Source organism: Chlamydotis macqueenii, chromosome 1 (genome assembly GCF_036417535.1).
Source record: "Chlamydotis macqueenii isolate bChlMac1 chromosome 1, bChlMac1.mat, whole genome shotgun sequence".
Classification (NCBI taxonomy): domain Eukaryota; kingdom Metazoa; phylum Chordata; class Aves; order Otidiformes; family Otididae; genus Chlamydotis; species Chlamydotis macqueenii.
The window spans coordinates 184,483,768-184,510,074 of NC_141556.1; the positions used below are offsets into that span (position 1 = coordinate 184,483,768).

The window sequence follows — 26,307 nt, forward strand, 5'->3', positions numbered from 1 at the left end:
TGTGTTATACTTCAAAGTTGTGTATATCCTGCTTACAGAATCTCTTTGTGCATAGCAAAAGGTGCCTGAACAAAGTGACCTAGAAAAGGAGGGCTACAGCTTCCTTTCTCCAGCATGGAAAGCCAGCATGACCAATATGAGAAAATATGGTTTCTTTGTTCTTATTCTCCCTTTTAATCTTCATCATCCCTTCAGCTACTGAAAATGAAACACTTTCACTGTGTTTTGTTGGTGTTGGGGGTTACCACAAAGGCATAGGACTAAAAAAATCCAGCTGGAGTTGTATTTCCACTTGTACACAAGTGAAAAGTGATGTGTGTAGTATGTCATGGTGTTGACTCTTTTTACAGACAAAAATTCAGATTCTCTGAATTCTCCAGATACTCTGCTGGGCTAGAGTATATACAAGCTCAAAAAGATAAATCTGGTTAAAGTTTTATGCTCTGTGTTTCAAAGTTTTGAGATCACGGAAAGGTTTCAAAAAACAACTCAAAGAAAAAGTGTTTTCCATCTTACCTAACCTCACAGGTTCACAGGCATTTGTATATGATCTAGTCAATATGGGCTCTCCTAACAGTCAAAGTAAATAGCATAGTCCTCTGGGCTCACTCTCTGATCTTGCTTTTGCACCTACTCCAGGCATGCCTGTTTCCCTCCACTGCGTAAAACAGGACCCTCCATTTAGTCCGGCATCTTCTACACATGGCACCAGAGGAAGAGAGGAGTCACTGAGGGTGTGGAGTGAAATAAAAATAAGGAGCACTGGGTCTGGCTGGGATGGAGTTCTTCACAGCAGCCCATATAGTGCTGGACTTTGGATTTGTGACCAGAACAGCACTGATAACACATGGATGTTTTAATTATTGCTAAGCAGTGCTTGCTCAGCGTTGAGGTCTCTGCTTCTCACTCTGCCCTCCCATCAAGCTTACTGGGTGTGGATGAGAGGTTTGGAGGGGGCACAGTTGGGACAGATGACCCCAACCGATCAAAAGATCAAAAAGCCACAATGTCATGCTCAGCAATGAACTGGGGGGGGGGATAGTCTTCCCAAAGTAGTTTTTGCTTGGAGATCAGCTGGACATCGGTCTGCTGGTGGGAGGTGGCAAGTGGTTGCGTTTGCATCACTTGTTCTTTGTTCTCTCTTTTTCCTTCACTTATTAAACTTTCTTTATTTTGACTTGCAAGTTTTTCTCACTATTACTCCTCCAATTCCCCCAGCCTGCTGGTGGGGAGTGAGCGAGCGACTGGTGGGTGCTTAGTTGCTGAACAGGGTTAACTCACCACAAAGGGCAAAAGGACAAGCAACGTTAGCAAAAATCAAAAGGAAAGGAAACCAGAAAATGGGCATTTACATGAAATAAACCAAACTCTGTAGTCCACTGGCAGCATTGCTGAAACATGAAGGAAATGGAAATATCACTTCCAGGGCTCTGGTGCCACAGAACAAGCAAGGAGCCACAGCTGAAAGTAGCCATTTCACTGGAAGTTTATGACACCTGGTTGCGTCAGACATGAAGAAACCTTCCCACTTCATATAAGGTCTCTGCGATATTACTATTGTAATTCTGAAGATCCTGTTTGAACAATGCCAGCTGCGGGGCACTCACACTTAATGAAAGAGTAGTTTGGCAAATGAAGCTGAAACACAACCCAAAGCTAAGATTGAAAAAGGAGGAAGTGAAAAAAAAATTGAAATACTGAGAAAGATACATTTGGAAATAAACTTGTGTTTGTGTCATTTATGGAAAACATCGTCCACAGCACTGAGCAACCTCTGCACTCAGTCCAGTAGCGGGGAAAGACCTTGCAATATAACGCTAAGAAAAGGCAGACAGGACAAACATCAAATAAGCCAGTCCCTCCATCCGCTGCCATGACACAGAGAAAACATAGGGTGTGCAAAGAACCCAAATGATAGCAGCAACCCCAGATCTAAGCTGGAAACACCTATAGAGAAAAGATTGCAGGAAACATTCACTGGCGCTGTTCGAAGAGCTGATGCACACCACACACCACTTGTCTGCAGTGAAGGAACTACATGAGCAGCAAGCAGTGTGGAGCACTGGCAGCTGGAATTGCCAGGGTAATTTTATGATGTGCACCAGGACAACCAGAAAATAGGTGCATAAGAAATAAGAGGTCAGGGCAGCATGTCAGCACAAGGCCAAGATTGGCACGTCCCCAAAGGAAATCATCTGAGCCAGTAGTGAAGCTGGTGAAGGGTCTAGAGAACAAGTCTTATGAGGAGCATCTGAGGGAACTGGAGTTGTTTAGTCTGGAGAAAAGGAGGCTGAGGGGAGGCCTTAACACCCTCTACAACTACCTGAAATGAAGCTGTAGCAAGGTGGGTGCAAGGTGGGTGTAGCAAGGTGGGTGCTGATCCTTTCTCCCAAGTAACAGGACAAGAGGAAACACCCTCAAGTTGTGTCAGGGGAGATTTCGTTTGGATATTAGGAAAAATTTCTTAACCAAAAGGATTATCAAGCATTGGAAAGGCTGCCAAAGGAAGTGATTGAGGTATCCACCTCCAATACTACCGTTCCTGGAGGTATTTAAAAAGACATGTAGATGTGGCACTTAGGGACATGGTTTAGTGGTGGATTTGGTAGTGTTAGGTTAACGGTTGGACTCAAAAATCTTAAAGATCTTTTCCAACCTAATGATTCTATGATTCTATAGGACTGGAAGTGTGGTCTTTGGACCCTGCAGATGAAGGTTAACTTGAGCTGTGGTAGCCTGCTCATGTTTCAGGCCTGCCCTAGATGAATGCAGAAGGAAAGTGATCTTATCTTTAACCTTTCCATGCACCTCCTTGGTGTGAGGCCATCCCAAAATGCAGCACATGGCCCGACCACAGGCACATTCAGCATGACTTATATCATGTGTCTCTCCTCTGATGGTTTTCATCCTACAGCTTTGCCCTTCCTTCCTTGCTGCTCCTGCCCCACTCTGGTGGCACATGGCTCTGAAACCAGCATGACCCCCACAGCCGACCCCAACCCTCTGGTCTGCAATTTGCTGCTCATGATGGTCCCCGTGCTGATAAACAAATCTTGGCCCACTGGCCAACACTGCAGCAACATGTCTTTAGGGCTTTCTCCCTGTCTCAGTTACTATTATTATTTCACAAGAGCTACTGATGGTTTGGGAGCATCCTGGTATTATCTGGCATTCAGCTAAACTTCCTTGTGACTGCATTAACTTCTCCATGTCTGGTTGTATATGATATGAAATGCTTAGGAGGTCTGGCAGCCAAACATGTTGTGTCAGCCCACTGCACCGGGTTTCTTGTGGTCCTCCACCACACTGAGCTGAAGCTGTGTGGTAAATCAGATGTGATGAACCCAGCCTGACCTGGTGTAACCACAGCGACCAGGATTGGGAGCTTCTTTTTATATAAACTGCACTTGTGGAAACATGGCAGCCCATTGCTTCCAGCTAGATGCAAATAAAGAAGGAATGACTAAAGTGGGTTGCCCTCCCTTGCCTTTGGATGTGATGAAGGACACTGCATTAACAAGTCTCCTAGCCATCCCAATAACATTTCTGAGCATGGAGCAAACACTGGCACTCTCAGTGTCTCCTTTCCCTACCTCCTCTGAGACAAATTGACCCTGCCTAAGTAAGAAAGGACTTTCCTAATTGCATTAGGATCAACTTAGATGGCAGAGAGGGTAACAAAATTAGAGCTTTTAAACCATTATCTCTTCTTCATGAACATCTGCATTGATACAAGCCTGTGGAGAGCTAAGGAAAGCTAAGCTATGGCTGATCTTATTATAGCTTTAAAAAACAAAATACGTGATAGAGAGCTGGTCCATGGCTGTAAGAAAAACATCAATCTTTTTTTTTAAGAGGCAAGAAAGAGCTCTACTCAATCCCAGAGTGGTTATATTCTGATTCTTGATTCAAAAAATAAAATTATCTCCAATTCCTCAAGTCTTTTCCTAGGCCCCATATGCAAACCAATATATAAACATATACTTAGTCAGGTAGTGTGTCTACAACTTCATATTATAAGTGTCATGCCATAGTGTTTTAATCTTGTTGTCTACATCCCGTCTGATGTAATAATTTATTGTAATATTTTGCATAACCAGAGTTGATATATTGTATGGAGAAGCCAGGGAGCGTGTCTGATCTCCTTGCTATGACAGCAATAACTGAAGTGATATGGTTATTGTACTCGGAGAGAAACACGAACTCTGCAGAAAAACTGGACTGGATGAAATAGGGGATAGGATTGGATTTTGGCTAGTGCAAAGTAGACACCTATATGGCAGATGATACAGTAATCAGGAGTTTTACTGTGCAACATGTTTTTCTTAAAAGCACTAAATAGGAACTACTCACATATTTCTTAACATAAACTATGAAAAAAAAAAGACTTCCTGTTGATTTACTTAAAGTGTCATTTACTGTGAAAAAAAAAAAACCTTCCTTTTATTTATATGTTTACATATATAAATAAAACTTAGAAGGTCAAAAATCAAACCAAAATTTTCTGAATTTTATTACAACAGACAGATGGGCCTAAAACAAAAAACCAGTGTCTGGCACTGGGTATGTTCCATGCAGAGGTGTATACGACTATGTCCAACAAAAGAAAATCAAGTAGTGAACCCAGGCACTGGACACCTGATCATCCACATTCCTGAATTACCAGCTCACTCCCTGACTCTGTTTGCACCACTCCAGCTCCCTCCCTCCAAGGTGAAATTGCTGTAGCAAGAGCTAACCCTAACCAGCTGAAGAAGTCATTGGCATTTAGCTTCAGGCAAGAAATTGCTTCCCACCCCTCTTTCATTTAGCAGTATAGACATAACTCGACAATCTTGGACTTTGGTCCTGTACTTTCTCTGTGCAAGCATCACTTCTGCAATGCACTTACAGTGATGTGTACAAATTCACACGTGCATGCACGTGCACACATACTTCTTCTTCGTTGTTCTGGTTTGGCAGAGCCCTGAGCCTAATTTTGAAATGTCACAGCTCAAATATAACCCCCCCCAAAAAAGTTTGCAATGTAGATCACTTCAGTAATCTGGTTCACAGCGCAGCCCCCAAAATGATGATATTGGTCACAGACTGAGATGAGAGAGCAGAAACTTTTTAAGCCAGTCTCATCGCTGAGGTCTATTATGAAACTACCTTCTCCATCTACAGACATTTAATTGCTACCTGGCTTTTGGCCTCATTAAATTCCAGATAATTAATCCCCAAGTACTAGATTTTCACTCTGCCCCAAGACACTTCAACAGGTTTTCTTAGCAGTGGCCTTGAAATGATCGTTTCCTATTCTCAATGCCGAACATGCTGTGCCAAGCAGTTTAATGCGTGTCCATTAATAGCGGACCACTCTGCTGTATTAAGGGGAAGAGAAAGACGGGAGAAAAGTACAAGCCCTGCTCTATCATCAGTTCTGCGGTGAATTTGAGTGATCAGAAAAATGCAGATTCGACCACTCGTGGGACAATTACCCCATTGCTCTCCAGGGAGCTCGGTTTGCAGAACGGCCAAAGAGCCACGCTGAGCTTCAGAGCTGCTGCTACCAGAGCCTTGTCATGTGCCCCTCCTGCTCCAGAGTCGTCACCTGCCCTGCAGGGAAGTGACCATACCTGTCCAAAGGGAAGGGATCAAAACCCCACCCCCCTTTTTGGCATTGAAACCACCTCCCACTTCCACTCTCCATTCTCCAGTTTTCGTTTGAAGGTGGATAAGATCTCAAGGAAATGAGCACAATGCACTCCACATTGTGAAACAGGGACAAAACTTAGTTGCAATTTAATCCTGAGTAAATTCCACCACAGATTTAATTCAACCAAAACTTCCCTCCTCCTCTTAAACAACCAGTAGAAGGCATTTGCTGTAGGTCTCCCCTCCGTGACCGTCACTGGCAGAGGCATAGCTGGAAGGCAGCATCCTGCGGATGATGCCCAGGCTCTCCCCTCAGGGACAAACAGAAGACATCTTGCATGAAATTTGTACTTTTGCCCCTGGAGACCCAACAGATTCTTCATTTTTTTTCTATGATTTGGATAACAAGTTTAATGTAATCTTGAGATGCACAGACTCAAAAGTAACTTTCTTAATTTATTTTCTAGACTTCTGGGGCTGGCACAACAGCCCTGTCAGGAGGGGCTCCTGGTTCATGCACTTTGAGGTAAGATAGGGAATAGTGTCTGTCCTTCAAAGCGGACCTTTTCTGGATTATAAATACTATCAGCTTACACTTACTTTTCTTTTTTTTCAGGACTGTATTTCTGTTTGTTGTATGTGGCAGATGTCTGGACTGATGGTATCTGAAAACAGCATAATTAATGGCTTCCTGCAACTTCAAAATAAAATGTATTTTGATCAACTTCAAAAAAAATCCCTTCTTTCTGCTGATGGGAGGTGCGAACCTGTAAGTGCTGAGCCGCTGAGACTTTCCTTGACTTCAGAGGAGGTTTCATCTCTCGTTCCAGAGAATTACTGAGAATGTCTCCTTCATGAAAAGAGAGGAGACTAGGACTTTCTCCTTTCTGTGTTGCAGGCCTTGCTTTAACCTCAGAAAGGCCTTGGTTTTTCCAGCCCTAAATGTAAGTGACAGTATTTATAAGCAGACTGGGATTTTCTACTTGAGACGCACTTTACAAAAGCCTGGCTGTTTGCCAAAGACAAGTATGATATTTTCCAGACCAATGCACCATGGCCTCTCTACTGCAGGAAAATAAAAAAAAAAAAAAAGAAGTAGAAGAAGATTCAGTCCCCTGTTTTGATATTTAGTTAGAACAGAAGTGGGGCGTTAAGGCATTGTGACGCTGCCAGGCTGGTACCCAAAAGACTGAGGGAGTAGAAAGCCCACAGCTGATCTCCCCTGATGTGGGATCACCAGGCATGCTTCAGGAGCAGATGATCTGCAGGGAGAGTGCTGTCTATATGCTTCTGGATGGGGAAACCAGCTGGATGGATCAGGATGTGACTAGGGGAAAAGTTAAGGAGTAATCTGGTAAAACAGGGCAGGGGAAGGATGCTGCAGCTACTGTGGGAAAGAGCTGGGACTCCACTGCGGTGGGTAAGTGGTGTGTGCAGCCATCGCTGGCTTTTAGCACCAGTCAGTGGTTTTGCAAGCTAGGGTGACTTTCACGAAGCCTCAGAGGGCGTGAAGTGCTGATCCAGCAGTCGAGATGAGCTGTAACCACACCTGCAAAAGCGATGAGAGAGGAGCACGGGGGAAAGCTGGCATGGAGGGAACAGGCTGATGCGGTGAGCACCAAGGGAACATAAAACTATTGGCAAAACTGTCCTGAGGAAGGGGAGTCTCACCAGGTCGATACAAACCCCTACTGTCCATCAGCTGTAATTGATTTTTCTGGGGTTATTTCGTTGCCTTCCCTCCAATCCCCAGCAAAGTTACTCTATTTTTTACAACAGACACAGTGTTTCTGGGGGGATATCAAAGTTCTCCAGAGCTGGAGGGAGGGAATACTTAATTTCCAGGCTTTTGTATGGCATCTCAAATTGCTGCTATTTCATTTACATTCAGAAAGAAGAAAACGCTGAATAGCCTCTTCCCAGCTTCCCAAACCCTTCCGAGCCAATAAAACATAGCCTTTTTTTTCCTGTTGACAGTATCTTTTCTAAAAATATTATATTTTGCCTATAGATATGTGATCTCTAGCAATGAAGGGCATTGTGTCCAAACTAGAGGTCTTTCTAAAAGGCATCAGGGAGCTGAAGTTATGGCCTTAAGCTCCTGAGAAAGGATCTTGGCTTTGGACTTGTGGAGCTGGCCTGGTTAGGATGCCATAAGAGACTCTTCTAGCTTTAAAGGATGTGAATTCATATCTAGGAGGCAAGGAAATTTCACTGCACCCTCACCAAAGCTTCACTCTGTGTTATGTTAGCGAAGTCTCAAAACAGGATCCCTCGCTTCTCCTGCCCCACGCCACCAGCTTCACAGGCTCCCTGGAAGATGCTTCATCTGGAAGATGCTTGTCCTTAATGCAGGATGAACGTGCTGTGAGTACACAAAGCTAGCGATGAGCAATGGAAGATCCTCAGCTTTGTGACTCTCACTTCATTTAGGCCAAAGAAGACACAACCATGATGCCCTACGGTTCCTGGGGTTGGTGGCTAAGAGGCAGCTCAGTGATCCCAGGGGGTCATGGTATGACCCTCATTTGGACCAGTGCTGCACTTCCCAGGAGGACCATATCCATGATCATGATGCAGAAATGGAAGAGCCATTTGGGTTGTGCAATTCCAGGGAGCTACAGCAGAAGGAACCCTTGAAGGACCACACTGTTACTAGGTCCTGACTGACACAAATTCCCTTCCCAATTAATATCTGTTAGGGTATATAGATGGCTTAACCCAGATCTGATGCACAGAAATGTGTTGTTCATGGTAACAGTCTCTTCTCCTTTGATCCTGACAGGTCTGGAGCTTTATGAAAATCTTTGGTACCTGCTGTGTCTACAGAAGGGTTGATTTATGGTTCGCTTAATTAAGGTTGTTCTATCACATATTGATTTTCTGTGTGGTTAATGGCTTAACTTAAAAATTACGTGAAGGCCATAACTACGTTAAGCCTGTATGAACAGCAAAACACCCTGACATAATAAAGCAAAAAATTACTGCTGACCTGCAGCTGGTGCAGCCTCTCTCTGAGAACCTGCTTAAGCATCATAGCCAACACATTCTCTGAAATAATTTTTCTCAGAGGTGAGCTCATAAGCAAGCTAATTAAATACAAAATTGGTTATTGTGGGTGCATTTACTGGGCATGAAAAAGTGATGCATCTCTGACATTTCCCTCTGTAAATACGTTTTAAATAAGTAGTTGGTAGTTAATTACTGTACTGTAAAATTAAGGCAAATAGATGTATTTTTGATGCTATAAGGCAGCTGCTTTATGATAATTAAGTAACATCAATGGATTATGCTCAGATAAAAATTCTGGAAAATCAAGAGCATCACATCATGGTATAGCATTTATTGCTTCCCCAGGCAGAGCTTCTGGATTAGAGGAGGTGCAGAGGATGCGTCCATGTTAGTAATGAGGGCAGCACAGAGCAAGAAGGTGGGGATCGATTTGCAGCAAGCTGTTATATTTTGAGGATGACCTGTCCACACCCCCTGTTTCATGGCCATGAAGTTTGGGGCAGCTGCCAATGCTCTGTGTACACCACAGGTCGCTTCCCACCAGGGCAGCACCCATGCGTGAGCCGTGGGGCACAGCTCCAGGTTTGGGACCTCAGGGGGCCCTGCACCCCTGCTGCTCTGGTCCAGAGAAGGATTTACCCCTTAGAGCACATGCATTTCTTCCCTTCTTCACCTTTGGGACTGGGTTTGAGAGGCAACCCCACCAGAAAGGCAGGCTTCCTGCTCTTGCTCCTCTCTTCGCTTTGCAACAAAAGCAGCCACCCAAGGTTGATAGGATTTGCACCCTTTTGGAGATTTGGCTAGGACACCGTACTGCGTCCAAGACGCGATTCAGCAGGTCCCATAGCCTGGCCAGCACATGAGTGGCCTCAGCCTTGTCTCGCACACTGGAAGTGAAGAAAATACACACAAAAAGTAATCTGGGACTGTGACAGCCTCACTACTTGTTTCCTATGGTGACAGGTATGTGAAAAATTAAGTTCCCTGTTGGAACAAAGGTACATCTTGCCTTTGACCATGTAGTACCTGTACATCTACTATTGCCTGATGTGCCCCTCCATCCTTGTTCTACCCTATCCTCAGGCAGTGCACAGTATCCCCTTGAATTTTCTGCCAGTTAAGAAGATCCTGAAGATCACTGAGCTGACAAGTTTTTTTATTTGCCGTGTGACAGTAGGACATTTTCTACAAGAATTATCCCTGCTCCCTCTACTCCAGAATTAGACCCCCAAGGCTGGCTGGCTGTACTGCAGACACTGCGGTTTCTGCCTCTGCTGAAGCCCTGAGAACTCGTCATGCTTGGAACGGAACAAGGCACAATCTGATCACTGTTGTGCATGAGGAACCACTAAGAGAAGTCGAAGTGAAGAAAAGCATTTTTGTTTATCAGTGAAGATAAAGCTGGCGAATACTCTAGCACATGTATTTTTTTATCAGGTCATTGTTGTGGTGAAACCTAGATGATTTATGATTGACCTCCCAAGGGTTTTGCCTTTGCTAGGGAAAAGCACAGAGGTTGCTGCACTGATACACACCTTTCCAAAGCAGTACCTTCAACCTTGACCTAGATGACTGAATTTTTCTTTGGTTGTAAACAGAAAGTTAAAGGTGCCCACTCTGCTGTCTTTGTTAGGCAAAAAGTCAAGATGTTGGTGCAGATTTGTCGTAAAACCCCAATGCACCATGACAAGGGAGGTTAGGGGGGCTGCACATGCCTTGTGGTGGCTGCCTCAGACCGTCATCTTCTGTGCACCTCCACCTCCTCCCATGGTCTCAGGTGAAGCGGGCATCCTCCGTTTCCCTCCCGAAGGCAGGCGGGGACGGCGTGCTGCGTAATGCTGAGGTGGTATGATTGCTTCATTCCCTCTCAGTGGTGGCTGCATATTAACTGTGGATTAATGAGCCCTCTAAGTATTACTTAATGCTCCTAAAATGCTTTATATTTTCTGCTTACGGTATAATCATCATTAAGGGATTAAGGTAAAAAAATAAAATTAGGTGGCTACAATTAAGCTTCAGCAGCCTTGTTTTGGGTCTGATATTTACAGCCTGACTGTGAGATGGGAAGAGCATATCCCCCCAGCCTCATCGACACCAAAATGACTGGTGGCTTCATGGTGTTTATGGCATCAGAACCACTTTTGCAGATGGGTCCCTCACACACATACAGCAGCTTAACCTACAGCAGGAGATTTGACTATTTTGGCCTCCATCCCAAACCATCTAACTGATGTCAGAGAACATTGTCCCACGCCTGATTTACAGAGAGAGAAACCAAAGGCAGAGATGCCTGCGGAGCATCCCCGCTAGCTAATCTTTCCCGCAGCTCCGGTGGCGCAATGGACTGCTGCAGCACGTGGATGTGTCCGTCAGGTTTGGAGGCAGATAAACCCCAACGCCTCGGCAGGATGCTGCAGTGAGCAGATCCCGTCGCCTGCAGGGCTCATTAGTTCAGGCACAGCATGCGCCTAATGCCACTCTTTAGCTGCTAGGCTCAGACTGGCTCCTAACCAGCCTCTGCTGCATCTCAGCTCCATCCTTTCTGGCACCCCAGCTGCTGGGACGAGTAGGGCAGGAGACAGGCAGCCTGCCTGGTGCTGCTGGTGAGCTCAAAGGTAGTGTTTGTACCCAAAAACGTCTGTAAGCACAGCAAACTCTGTCACCGTTAGCTGTAGCTTGGGCTCAGAGTATCGGCTCAGTCATCACAGGGTGCTCTCCAGGGAGCTCAGCCTGATTTTGCCCATGAACTCAGGAAGAGATGCTCACTGATGGGTCTTGGGGAAGTCTAGTAAAACCCACCAAGAGGTAGGGTTGTTCCCCACCAGGGAAACAAATTATCCACAAAACTGGACTTAGGCTCTAGGACTTCTCGACTGCAGAGGGCCGAACTAGGTTGTTGCTCATCTTTTAACACTCAGCTATTTGCAAACACCAGGTGGCACAGGTCTTGCTGGAGTGCCTGAGCTGTAATTACAGGTTAGCCAGGACTGGAGTTAGCTGCAACCCACTGCGTGACTTGCCTGCAGAGAGCTTTAAGGTCCTTTTCCATGAAAAACAACTCAGAAGCTAACTGGTCTGCAAGTTTCTTCTGTGTTGTAAAAGTCAAGAAGTAAAAGTAACTATTACAAAAAATGCTGAAAGCCTGCTTTTGGCATCAATTAATTTTCCCTATGAGTAAGTAAAGAACAGGTCTTGCCTTCCCGAACATCTGCTTCATCAGACTGAGCTCTCTTGCTGTAGGCTGTTGATTGGCCTCTGGCAAATTAAAGTTGCTTTAGTTAAAGCAGCAAATAGGCAAAATATCCAGACACAGCCTGGATTTATCTGTGAACTGGGATGCTGTTTTCTAATCACTGGCTTATTCTTAAAAAATCATTAAAAGCTTAAATACTATTCAGACATATCCCACCAGTAAGCTCATGCTTAGCTGCAACACTAAATTATCTCCAGTTGCCTTGTGAAGCTCCTGGAGATTAAGTTGGCTTCAGATCTGTTTTCTGATAGCGCCTTCATCTTTTACCAACAGCCTGAAAGAAATTTCAGGCTTTATAATCAGTTATTTACAAACCAGTGGTTATGTTTGTGCAACCTTGCATGACCTTAACATGTTTGAGTCTCTTTTTTGAAATATTTTCTATGGCAGAAGAAACCCAGTAAAAGTTTTGTTTTATTTTTAAAGCTGTGTTATTTCCCATATGATTTAAACCCTTGAGATTCCTGGCAGGAGTTGCAATTGGATGAAAGATCCCTGTTTGGCTGTAAGGGAAAAATAGATGAGGCGCTGGTGAATTACTGCAAGCATTTGTGTCTGTTTTCCGGCCACATTTCATACCTTGACCCGTGCACAGTCACGAATCACCTGCAAGTAAACACACTCCTATTTGTAAGGAACGCGCTTCTACTGTACTGCTGCCTTCTTTGAGTTTGCATTCTGTGGAGATTGGCATGTGGCTGTGGAAAACACTTCTTTTCAGCCCCTCCCAAAAGCATAGATAATGAGATGTCTAAGAGTGGGTACGCGTCTTGAGGCAAATATTTATATGGGATACTGCCTGACTCAACAGGGGTAAAGGGGTCCCCAAAAACCACTTGCCAGAATGATGGCAGAGAGGAAACTGAATGAGCCAGACAAGCCCCTGACCACCTCACAACTATTTTGTAGGAAAGCGAGGAGAGAAAATGAAATGCAAACATCTCCCCCAAGCCAACAGACCTTAAACACCAGCAAAACATTTTTCAAGGATCGATGCCTCAGGCTACTGTGAGATAGCCTCCTGGTGAATCTTGCTGCAGGACGTTCCTGTCTCTGGTGCCTACAGGACCACTGCTGGGACTCACATTCCCGCAGCCGAGGCAGCAAAGGGGAACATGTGCCTGCATTTTGGCTGCTTCTTCAGTCTGACATAGTAATGCAAAAGCTTTTAATAAACCCACAAAGGCCTGTGAAATGGGTTGGGGATAGCATGAGGAGCAGGCTTATGTCCCACTCTGTTGCCCCTGTACTTTTTAGCCACATCCAAATGAAGTCAGGTGGTATAGCAATATTTTAAGCCACCCCAACAAAATACAGGTCACCTGCAGACTTCCATACCACAGACCATGAGCTGGCCTGAAAAGAGCGGGTAAATCAGCATTTCCTCACCTGTAGGGATGCTATCTCATCCTAAGTCACCAAAATCTGTGTAGCACCTCTGGCTTTCACTGATTAAAGATAAATAGAAAGAAATTTCATTGAGCCTGGAATCAGACCCAGAATCCAGGCAGGAAACAGAAATGATACTGCCTAAGCAGCCTCTCCACTTTGTACCCCTTTGCACAGCTAATTAACACAGCTCCAAAGCCAAAAAGCGGGTCTAAAGCATTAGGGATCACGCCATAGGGGGAAAGTAATCATGAAGCAGTTAATTGAATAAACCCACGGAAAGTTTGTTCTGCTGGCAGCCATCCCACAAGGAGAACAAAAGGCAGATTCGCCTGAGTGGATTATTTACTCCACGTGACTTGCTTTACGTTATTTGCTCTACTCAGCGCTCTAGGAGCGTGTTTACCCTTGCACCATGGTGCAAAGTCTTCACAGACAGATGTTGAACAGTCTGTCCTCTCCCCTTCTGAGTTTATTTTGTAATTACCAGTAAGGGTGCTTATCCCAAAGCATATTTTGAAGAATGTCTTAGTCTCTTCTGCCATCTCTCTTCTGCCACAGTGACGCCCTTTCCAATCCAGATTTATTTCATTAGCTGGTAACAGCCCTGGTCTTTGGACTAATGTAAGGTTTTGTATTTCTGACAAGTTTAAATTACCAGATACTTGTGTAACTGCTACAGCTCTGTACTTTTTCACTGTTGTTAGCTTACTGTGCTGTTTCTTGAATTCCTGAGTGTTTCCTACATATCTGTCTGTCTGCCGTCTTCATTCTTTTCAGGTGTCTTTCAGATACGACTTGCCTTGGTTGATGTTGATGAAAACATTCAATGATTGCTCTTGAGACCCTTATACTGCTGCACCCCTCCTTGCACACCAAAACGCCAACCTTGTTTTTATACCATATTGCAGGATCAGAACAATTCAGATGAGAAAGGACCTTTGAGCATCGCATGATGCAGATGTTGCAATGTAGCAGCGAGACATCCACATTTACTTTGCTATTAAAAAGGAAAGAGCTTATGGGTCAAGATCAGAGGACAGGGATGGACAGGGGACGTTATGGTGGGGGTCTGTTACAGGCAGCCTGGCCAGAAGGACAGAGCAGAAGAGGCGCTCTATAGCCAGATAGGAGCAGCCTCACGGTCACAAGCCCTGGTCCTCATGGGGGACTTCAACCACCCCCACATCTGTTGGAGAGACAACACGGCAGGGCACAGGCAGTCCAGGAGGTTCCTGGAATGCGTGGACGATAACTTCCTCCTGCAGGCAATAGAGGAGCCGACAAGGAGGGGTGCCATGCTCGACCTTGTGCTCACCAACAGGGAGGGACTGGTGGGGGATGTGAAACTGAAGGACAGCCTTGGCTGCAGCGACCACGACACGGTGGAGTTCAAGATCCATGGGGCAGCGAGGAAACTACACTGCAAGCTCTCAGCCCTAGACTTCAGGAAGGCAGACTTCGGCCTCTTCAGGGACCTGATGGGCCAAGTGCCATGGGAGGTGGCCCTGGAGGGAAGAGGAGCCCAGGAAAGTTGATCCACATTCAAGGAGCACCTCCTCCAAGCTCAGCAGACGTGCATCCCAATGAAGAACAAGTCAGGCAAAAAGGCCAAGAGGCCTGCGTGGATGAGCAAGGAGCTCCTGGACCAACTGAAAGTAAAAAAGGAAGCCTATAGAGGGTGGAAGTGGAGACAGGTAGCCTGGGAGGACTACAAAGAGGCTGTGCGAGTGGCCAGGGATCGGGTGAGGAAGGCTAAAGCCCTGAGAGAACTGAATCTGGCCATGGATATAAAATGCAACAAGAAAGGCTTCTATAGGTACGTAGGGGACAAAAGAAAGTCCAAGGAAAATGTAGGCCCCCTCTAGAAGGAAAACGGTGTCCTGGTTACCCGGGATGTGGAGAAGGCTGAGGTACTCAATGACTTTTTTTCCTCAGTCTTCACCGATAAGGGCTCTTGTCCCACCACCCAAGCTGTAGAAGGCACAAGCAGGGACTGGGAGGATGAAGAACCGCCCACGGTAGTGGAAGAGCAGGTTCGGGATCATCTGAAGAACTTAAAGGTGCACAAGTCCATGGGACCTGATGAGATCCATCCGCGGGTCCTGAGGGAACTGGTGGATGAAGTTGCCAAGCCACTGGCCATTGTATTTGAGAAATCGTGGCGGTCTGATGAGGTCCCCGATGACTGGAAGAGAGGGAACATAACCCCCATTTTTAAAAAGGGGAACAAGGAGGACCTGGGCAACTACAGGCCGGTCAGCCTCACCTCTGTGCCTGGCAAGGTCATGGAGCAGATTCTCCTGGAAACCATGCTAAGGCACATGGAGAGCAAAGAGGTGGTTGGTGACAGCCAACATGGCTTCACTAAGGGCAGATCGTGCCTGACCAATTTGGTGGCCTTCTATGATGGGGTCACAGCATCGGTGGACAAGGGACAAGCAATGGATATCATCTACCTGGACTTGTGCAAAGCTTTTGACACTGTCCCGCATGACATCCTTCTCTCTAAACTAGAGAGGCATGGGTTTGATGGACAGACCACTCGGTGGATAAGGAGTTGGTTGGATGGCCGCACTCAGAAAGTGGTGGTCAGCGGCTCAATGTCCAAGTGGAGACCAGTCATGAGTGACGTCCCTCAGGGTTCTGTGTTGGGCCTGGCCCTGTTCAATATCTTTGTTGGCGACATGGACAGTGGGATAGAGTGCACCCTCAGCAAGTTCATCAATGACACCAAGCTGTGTGGTGCCGTCGACATGCTGGAAGGGAGGGATGCCATCCAGAGGGACCTCGACAGGCTGGAGAGGTGGGCCTGTGCCAACCTCATGAAGTTCAACCAGGCCAAGTGCAAGGTCCTGCACCTGGGTCGTGGCAATCTCAGGCACAAATACAGGCCGGGCAGAGAATGGATTGAGAGCAGCCCTGAGGAGAAGGACTTGGGAGTGCTGGTTGACGACAAGCTCAACATGAGCAGGCAATGTGCTCTTGTGGCCCAGAAGGCCAACCGCATCCTGGGCTGCATCAAGAGGAGTGTGGCCAGCAGGTCGAGGGAGGTGATTCTCCCCCTCTACTCTGCCCTGGTGAGACCCCACCTGGAGTACTGTGTCCAGTTCTGGAGCCCCCAACACAAGAAGGACATGGTCCAGCTAGAGAAGGTCCAGAGGAGGGCCACGAAGATTATCAGAGGGCTGGAGCACCTTTCCTATGAGGACAAGCTGAGAGAGTTGGGACTGTTCAGCCTGGAGAAGAGGAGGCTCCAGGGACACCTGATAGTGGTCTTCCAGTACCTCAAGGGGGCCTACAAGAAAGATGGGGAGAGGCTGTTCAGTAGGGCCTGTTGTGATAGGACGAGGGGTAATGGTTTTAAAATAGAGGGAGGTAGATTTAGATTGGATATTAGGAAAAAAATTTTTACAATGAGAGTTGTAGAACACTGGAACAGGTTGCCCAGAGAGGTGGTGGATGCCCCATCCCTGGAAATGTTCAAGGCCAGGCTGGATGAGGCTCTCAGCAACCTGATCTAGTCAGGGATGTCCCTGCTCCTTGCAGGGGGGTTGGACTAGATGACCTTTGAAGGTCCCTTCCAACTCTAACCATTCTATGATTTTATGATTCTATGTCTTCAGTCCACCCTGCGCTCTTCAAAAGAGATGGATAGGTTTGCTGGACTCCAGTAGGTTTTTTATATGGTCTTTTGCTGGATCGAGTTTGATAATTTTTAGAATAAGTATGTCTGAATAAGGGTCTGATCCTGCTAATCATACATGTTTTTTAACCTGTGGACATGCTTGACACTGAATCCCTAATAGGTTTTGCTGAGTCCAGGACACCACTGTGACCACTGCACTTGCTGCCATCCTGCCATTTCCTTTTCAGTTTCTCATTTCCACAAAGCCTGAAGGTGACCTTAACCCAGCTGCAGCTGCCCTATGTAATCCTTGTGTGGTGTTTATTTTCTCCATTTTCACAATTATTACTTTGCTTGTTTTCCACATGGCAGTCCCTAAGAGTGGAAGGACATTTTGATTCTCTGCTGATGTTGTTTTCTGCTCCGTAGCAGCCACCTCCTTGCTCATCTGCAGTGTTTGTTTTCTGCACAAGGGGACATTACTGATTTAATCTTTTTTTTCTGTCCCATTTATGCTCCATTTCTCTGTCTCTCTTTCCATTTCATCTGGCACATGATGTGAAAGAATGTGTGATCTTGTGTTTAAGATATTTACAAGGACCTATGTCTCTTCTTCACCACGCATTTCCCAGGGGCTGATAGGCAATTCACCAACCACTCTGGAGCTTAATATTTCCATGTGTAAAATACCAGTAACATCACTTAAGCTATGCAGGTGATTTATTTTTTACTGGGGAAGCCAATCTGGAAGAAAAAGGGCTTTCAGTTTGGATCAGCTCAGAACAAAATTACTCTAGAAGAGAAGACTAGAACTGAAAGCACCACACCTTGTATGGAAACAAGTGGTTAATTCCTTTCCAAAGTTGTTTCAAACATTTCTACCTTTTAAAAAAAAAAGTACACCAAAATAAATAACCAAAATCTCTACCATTCTCCCCCAGTGAGGCTTTCATGTTGTTGCTGAGACTAAAGGGGAGAGCTAAAGATAAATCCATTAGTGTTATATAAGATGCTCAGAAATGCCTCTAAATAAATGAGAGTGCTTCAAATTGTACACTGGCTATGTGTCGGGCAATTCATCGGCAGTGCCAGGATGCTCTTCCCTCTTTGGAGGAGAACGCTGTGGGAGAGCTGAGCAGGAGTGTTGCAGGTGGCTATTAGCAGCAGGTCATCCAGAACAATTTTCGGGAGATCTCCATGCACCGCTGAAATTTTGCCGCTCAGCACAGCCCTCAATAATCCCTCGGGGGGAAAAACCTTTGTGGGAGGTTGTGAAAACCAGCTGAGGCTGCTGTCCTGCCCAGCTGCTTACTCCTGCAGCAAGGAAGCAGAAAGAACGTATGTGTACTTCGGCAGTGCACACCCCAGACCTCCAGCTTAAATCCCTGCTGAAAGTGGATTTCTCGGAGCAGAAGGAAGATGTTCTTTTTAGCCAGCCCCAGTGAACGGATCATGATCACAGCTCACCGTGCTGGGTGGACAACAGGTGGACATGGCACCTCCAGCCAGACCTGCCTTCTCCAGCCCTGATCCGGTGCCTGATGGCAATAAAGTTTTGCAGGCATGCAAGGCACTTGGCTTCCTCGCCAGCTGCATCTGCAAGTGGTGACAGCAGTGCTTTACTGCTTTTTGTAGCTCTCCTTGTCTTGCTGGTGATCATTCTGAGGGCAGACTTCATCTGTCAATAGGTAAATTGGCACTGAACAAGCTGAGGACTGAATTATCGTGATTTCTTCTGAAGGAGCTTAGAAGAAAATAAGAGATCCAAAGTTGCAGTGAAATTAGGGATGCTTTCCTTTCAGCAGCAGTGAAAAAAAAGGCCAAAATTAGGTTGTTGAACAACAGATGAGGAGAATCTTTTTCTTTGAGTCTTTGGTATATCAGGGAATGGGCAAGATGAGGAGGAAAAATAGTGCAGAAGAAAAGGTACTTAAGAAAAAGACACAAGAAAGAAAAATAATGTGGTCTTATAAGGTGTTTAGTGTCTCAACATCTGTGCTTTTCGTTTCCAAATACAGCACCTGTATACAGAGGTGGTCTGGGAAGTTGCTGCTGTGTTAGCCAGACCCAAGTGGAGAGCTCAGGCCTGGGCTCTCCCTGGCTGAAAGTGGCAGCTCAGCTCTGCTTGCCTTACAGCCTCTGTTGCAAAATCACACCAAAAGCAGGCCCAGCATGTTACTTAAATCTTGTTCAGTTCACCAAAGGAATTCCTTTCTTTTCAGCAGTGCGTGCGCCTCCTGGAACCCACCTCCAGCAGCTCCAAGGAGGACAGTGGCTCTGCACCCCGCTGTGCCACACCATGCTGTGCCATGAGCGCCAGTGCCAATGCCACCAAGAGGTGCTGAGGGCAGCCCATCGCAGTCATCTCTCCCTCGTTCATTGCTCCCACCATGCCGAGGGAGCAGCGGTCCTCACCACCCCAGCCTCCTGCAGTTAGAAGAGCACGGCTGTGTCTCCCATGTTCCTTGCCACCTTGCTCAGTCCCTGCTAAAGCTGGGTAAAGACTGACTCCATCACACTCCCCCTCATGAAATTATTGCAGGATTAAAAATTTTTCCTTCTTCCACACCAGGTTTAGAGATGCTGACTGCGCATTGTGGTGGGAAGGCTTTGGAGGTGCCAGGGGGCCATAAAGTCTCAGCTCCGAGCCAAAGAGGACAAAGATTATGTACTCTCTACAGCATAAGATGTGCCAAAGCCCTGGGGATACAGAGCACAGACACAGCAGCTTCTTTCCTTTGTTTTCCTGGAAAACAGGAGCTGTTTTCCTGGAGCTCCTGGTGTCTGCTCTGCTTCCTTTAAACTAATTTTTTTTTTTTATTACTTAAGCACCTCAGATTGTCTCTGAAGAAAAAAAAAAAAAGGAAGTTTCTAAATGTCCCTTAGCTAAGTGTACCGGGAGGTCTTCGGTACCAGGAGAGCATCCTAATGATTAAACTATCTGTAAACTGTGACTTTAAGGCAAAATTCACAATGCTTGGGGAACCTAGCTTGAGACTTTTTGACATCTGGGGCTTGCAGGACCATATTCAGTGCTCGGCTTTTCTACTGGGGCAACCAGCAACGTGTGCTAATTAACGCCAGTTGTGAGAATTTCTCCTGAGGGAGGCGTCTGGGCTGTTACATCTAACCCAAAGGGCTGCACTGAGTTCTCGATACACTGAGCCATATCAGAGTGGGTGGATCAGCCAGCGATACGTGGCGGTGCCTGATGGCTGCTCCTCATCCTGCTGTCAAATGCCCTGTCAAGGGGAGAGGCATTTCTCTAGTATTGTAACAACAGCACAGTCTCATCTGACTTGAAATGTCCTGCAACTAGGTTGGGTTTATTATTGAAATTCACCCTCAAAGTCAAAAGTGGGTAGGGAAGGAGTCGATGCTTACCCGCTCTATCTCATCTCCAAAGCTGTAGCATGACAGGCAGTGCCAGTTAACAGTGGTAATTAATTTTCCACAGCAGGTTTGGGGTGGGAGGTGGGGAGAAGGAAGCTGGAGCATATTAACACAGAAACTTCTGAGATGACGGCTTTTCCTCTCCTGCTCCCTCCTCATAATTGTTATTCTGGGAGACCATGGCAAAGCTCAGAGCTGCCTTGCTTTGCAGCGTGCTTGGGGCGAAGCCCGTGCCGCTCTGCTCACCAGCACCGTGGTCCCACGGGCTGTGTATGTGCGAGGGGCCGTGGGCTCAGGGTTAATGGGATACAAGAGAGAGGAACTCCTGGGACCGGGCAGCAGCATCAGTGGATGGACAGCCCCTGGGGACAGCTGCTGGAGCGTGCTCTGCCCCCTCTCCATGGAGCACCATTGCGGTCACGTCTGCAGGCAGCTGTGGATTTGCGGATGGAGGCTCCCAGGATGCTTGCAGTCAACTTGGTTTCCAGTTTTGCCCTTCAAAATCCCTTCAAACAGAGGTAGGGCTGAAGGAGGGGTGGCAAAGCAGCGCTGCTTGCTGCCGTCCGCATCCCTACAAAAGGATTTGAAAATCTGCAGTGCCCAGTGCTCAGGCAGCCCTGGCCCATGGCTGGGATGGGACCCAGTTGCCTTGCCAGGAGCCGGGGTTTGAGGCAATTGGTGGTTCTGCAGCCCACCTTGCTGTGGCTGTCATGATCCTGCTGCACACTGGGGCCAAACCTCCATTGGGGTCCCCAAACCACAGCCCTGCACGGGCGATGCGAGGGTGTCTGGGCTAAGATGGTGGCAGAGGATGTCTGGGGGTTGTTAGCAGCAGGTTTCAGAGTCCCTCTCCTCCCTTGCACCAAATAAATAATTAAATCCTGTGGGGGTATAATGCACCGTAGCACTTTAATCCTGCTGGGGATAAAGTGGATTACAATGCTGGCCGCTGCGCACAGAGCCAAACTGTTACAACAGGATTCAAAAGCCTTCCCTCACTCAGAGCAGATTTGCTCGTTGCTTTAAAAAATAGCGAGAAGACAGCTTGGCCCCATAAACCATGCTATGACCCTTTTTGAATATAAGATTGAACTATTTATGCCCTCCTTTAAATATGCTTCTTTTTGTAATTCAACTCTGAAGTCCTACAGAGGTGGAGAGGGGGGTTTTTGCAAAAACTTTGTAAACACACTTTTTTACTCTTTACATGAACATTTTTCACACTCTCCAAAGAGTAAAAGTTGCGTGTAAAAAGCTGGTAACTCCTCAAATGAGGAAGATCTTTTTTACCCCACAGTACAGCAGTCCTCTGCCACCTTACGGCTGGATTTTGGGAGAGGGACCGACGCCAGCTAAGGAGCGGGACACGGCCACCCACCTTTGCCTTCTCCCCGGGGTGCAATTAGTGGTGCTGGGGGGGAATTGCTATTAACAGGGGGGGAAACACAGAGGAATTCCCTGAGCCTCATCTCCACCGGGACCAGCAAACTCTGGTCGTTTCTTCCATGTGTGCGGAGAGCCTTAAAACTTTCCCTGCACACCAGGGCCCGCACGAACGGAGATCCTCTAATTTGTATGGCCTTGGAGGGAGCATGATGGAGGCCAGATGCCTGGCCGTGCCTCTCCAAGGGGAGATGTCGGGGTGAACCCACACTTGAAGGAAGACAGGTTACAAGGTAATGCATATAATACAACTGAGAACAAAGGTGACCTATAGAAGTGTGGTAAATACGTGATTTTTCTCTGCTAGGCAAGCAAATTTTGATCCCGGTGTAGCACCACGTTGTAAGATGCTGCTACCCTGCCTGGGAAAGCTTGCAGGAGGACAAAGAGCAGATAGCGGCAAGAAGGACAAAGACGCTGCAAAACACCCCCCCCACACACCCTATTCATACCCCTGCCAAACAGGCAAAACGGAGGGTGATGGTTGCAAAATTGTCTTTCCTTGTTTAGAGCGGCCCATGTCAGCTTGTTGTCCATCGGGAAAATAGCAGCAGATCAATAGAGTTGTCTACACTGACACTCTTGTAGTCATCTCCTTTAAGATAGACTGAATTGCTCGTCAGCCTTCCTAGTTAATGACTCTTTCAGTGGGAAGAAAGACACAGGTTTCTTTCTAAGCATGTGCTTCTCTGCCAACCTCCAGGCCTCTCCTAAAGGAAGAGATAAGTGATGGGCTCTGGTCACGGTCAGAGGTCCAGGCTGTGACTGCAGTGACAACGTGCTGATACAACTTTACCAGAGGCCCCCACTGGTTTAGCTATGGGTCTGTGAGACCAGAAACTGGTGCAACCTTTCCCGGGATGGTACCAGGGCTCCCCTGTCCTCTGCTGCTCACCAAGTGCTTCATGTGATGCCAAATCTCTGACACATATACATGATCACCAACCATGGATCCTTGGGGTGGGCTGGGTCCTGAGCTGTCCCTGAGCACTTGCCTGGATGGAAGGGGTGAGAATGGAGGTCCTGCCATGATTTGACTTCAGTGGAGTTGTGCGCATGGTCACTGATTGAGGACCTGACCTATGTGAGGGATGTCAATGTGCATAATCACACCAGAATATGATGCTTGTCATTTATCATTTGTACCAGTCAGGCAGCAGTCCCCTCACCCAGGTGCTGTGGAGATACAAAACCAAATAATCCCTTTGCGGAGAGCTTATGATTTTGGAGCAAGCACAAACATTTAAGCCTTGAAGGGAAGGGAGAGAAATGACATTGCTCCTAGCTCTTGTTTCCTAGCAGGCTTGTATTCATCGACCGCGAACCTTAATACAGTTTTCACTCCACTTGTCAATTGTTAAGATAGATTTGGGGGCTGTCAACAAAATGTTACAGTTGAAATGACCCAGCTAGAAATAATAGACTATGAAACATCATAGTAGTCACAATACTGTAAACCAGCCCAGAGGAATATATTTGGACTTTGCATTTTTAATGGTCCCTCAGGTGTCGTTTGGTGTACGGGACAGTTTGTGGGGGATTCCTCTGTCCCAGTTTCAGAAGCCTCTGCACCAGGCTGCTGGAGGTGCAGCAACCAGAACCTCCCTGTGGATCCCCAGGGGAACAACAGGCATCTCAAGAAGCAGATTCATCTGATTTGTCTTCAATATCAGTTTTCAGACAAGGCTTCTTGCCAGCTGGAGGCAGATCAGTGCTAAAGCTTACCGTATTTACCCAGCTAGATGTGAGCTAGTATTTACCCAGCTGGATAAGCACCTTCAAAGCATATTTCACTTTACAGTCAGGGGGTTTTTTGTCAGAGCAGAGAGGTTTCTTGTCAGCTTGTCCCATCTACCTGGTGTCACTACTGGCCCGTGTGGGAAACGTGCCATCGGGTTCCCATTTCAATCCTATCACAGGAGAAACTCCCACTCAGGTCAAGATGATTTTCATTTGGGCTTCACTGACACATCAGACCTTTTCCTAGAGGCTCCCACTTGTTTCCAAGAGAGTTTTGCATCCAGTGCCTACTTTCAAGAGCTGCCAAGACCATACTGAGATTGCTTGTCTCTCTGCTAGGCTTTGGGTCTGATCAGCAAAGAACTTGGCCACAGAGGATTTTGATACACTAAAATGCCCTATGTGTTTAACAGGGAGGAACAGAAGCATCAATTATTTTTTGGTATGCTCAAAGGTAAAATGCTGCAGCCCCTACAACACCAAATCTATAACTCAAGAGGACCTGAACTGATAAATTCAGGTGTAGTCCTAGATTCCAGTGGAGCAGTCAATGGACACCCCTCTGTGTGCTTATGGGACCTCATCAGACAGTGCCACTGGCACTGAAATTGGATTGTGACCTTCAATAACCTTTTTTCTGCTCAGTTGTGTTTTGATTTAATAATTAAAACTATAGATGAAAGTAGCAGGAGACCATCGCATAAAAGGGGTCGAGCACAGAAGCATTCACTTACAAAATATCTCCACGCACTTCGGAACGTGGCTATTTCTTTTATCCATTCCAACAGCCAGATCCTTTTGGATAATGACAGGGCTGCAGGTTTATTTTTAACAGCTTGTGTCAGTGCAGGAGTGCGATGCTGAGAGAGGCGAGCTGGCATCTGAGCAGTCCATCCCCTGGGAGCCCCTGCCCTGGCTGGCAGGGCTCACCAGGCTGAGCAGAGACTTGCAGGGAAATCCTTCTGGAGCTGGCACACTGCTAGAAACAACCTCTCCCTGCCTAAGTGCAGCCTGAGACTGGAAATGTAACTCTAGGAAATCTGCCTTTTCTGGGGGAGGATGCTGCTCTGAAGCGGGATTTACCCCGTTACCGAAGCTCCCAGGGGCCCCTGCTTCAGGAAAGATGCTCCCCGCAACCCCTCTGAATTCCTGGCGGGAACCCCAGCAGAGCCAAAGATAAGTTGTCCTGAATTAATTTCATTTCTGAGCTTGTAGCAGGCTAGCGGAGTGGCATGGCAAGTCAGATCTGCAAGGACTTCCCACAAAACAAGGAGTCACTTTGTTAAAGTTGGTCATTCATGACTCTGATAAATCAATTAAAGCCTCCCAGCCGCTTTCTTCCCCTGCTGCTCTTTCTCTGTGCAAAAACATTAGGGCTCTGGCACAGACAGAGCTATTGACACTTTGTCAGTGAAAATTCAGAACCGTGCGAGTAAGAGAAATGTTTTATGGGGACTATAAATAGTTTTGCATTAAGGCAAATGTATTCTCCTGCCTAAAATAGATTCACCTTGCAAACGGCTTAAGGACACTTTCAGCTCCAGAGGGATGCCTTCAGACTCTCCTCAGGAGACAGAAACAGCCTTTTTTTTTTTCCCCAAAAAAGCAAACCAGACCAGCAATCCAAGACCCCTGTGCTGCTGCTCCCCCTCTCCCCGCTCCCAACTGCCGAGCAGCAGCCGGCTGTGCTGGGGTGCCAGCCTGAGAGACCGCCCAGTGTCCTTCCACCAAAAAAAAAGGGGATTTATTTCTTCCAGCTAACTTTTCCAATCTTTTTCCAGACACTTGCAACACACGTGCTCATTACACGAGTGAAAGGGATGAGGAAACTTTGGGGAGGGGGAGCAGCGACTTCCCATGATGGCTTGGAGCAGCGGGTTGCTTCCCTTTCGCTCCGAAGGGAATCGCGCAGCCAGACAATGCAAACATCCCCTCTGCCAGGGCTGCAATGTGTTAAGAGCACTCTCCCCTTGCTGCCAGAGCATCATTTCATTCCCTGCAGAGAAACGCCAGTGGGGGGATGGGGGGGACAAGAAGATGTCAGAAGAGGAAAACAAAAAAAATTAACTCACCTTTAGGCTGTGCGTTGGGTTGACGACGCAGACAAGTTGCCCGGCAGCTGAGAAAACCCTCTTTGCCTTGTAGTGCTGAAACCGCAGGTGAATGAGATCTAACACAGCCCCAAAGCACTGGGTGAAGAAAAGCATCACAACTTTTGGCGTTTGCTGCTGCCGCTGCTGCTGCTGCTGCTGGCGGTAGGCAGGGGAAGCAGCGAAGGGAGCCCCTGAGTCCTTGAGCCCCGGGAGGGAGTGCAGTCGGTGAGAGCTACGCTCCGGCACGACTTAGTGTGCCTTCATATTCATCATCAAAATAAGACGGGAAGAGGCTTGCAGCAGCGGGGCGGCCAATGGAAAGGACAGAAATGTTATCCTTGAGGTCCGGAGACAGCCAATAACGAATGCCTCCCCTCCAGAAACTCCCTGATGAATAGAGCCTGGTGGAGAATGTATTATTGAACATTACCATACATCAGCACATTGCATTTGTCTTGTGATTACAGCCAGTCATACGTGAGGCTGCGGAGATATGCAGGCAAAATTGATTGCTTAATGTCTCCATTTATTAATTGCCTTAATTTAACCAAAGAGCGCTCAGATAGCAACGCTAAATGTAAGGCGTAGGGAAGCAGCCCACCAGTGAAACTGTTAGAAAGTAGCAAAAATAGATTAAACACTGGACTGTGCTTTACCGAGAGAGAAAAATCAAATATGCAAAGAGAGTGACAGTTCCTCGCAGGGGTTAAGCAGAAGTA

The 26,307-nt window shown here is 46.8% G+C and overlaps 1 protein-coding gene across 1 annotated transcript in view; it reads right to left on the bottom strand.

The window, feature by feature from the left end:
* The window catches only part of SIAH3 (siah E3 ubiquitin protein ligase family member 3), a 49,132-nt gene extending 23,202 nt beyond the window's left edge, over positions 1 to 25,930 (bottom strand). The window contains exon 1 of the mRNA XM_086741809.1: positions 25,568 to 25,930. Within this exon, the coding sequence (XP_086597935.1) occupies positions 25,568 to 25,702 (135 nt within the window). The 5' untranslated portion in view covers positions 25,703 to 25,930. The remainder of the gene's footprint in view (positions 1 to 25,567) is intronic.
* Between the last annotated feature and the right edge of the window lie 377 nt (positions 25,931 to 26,307).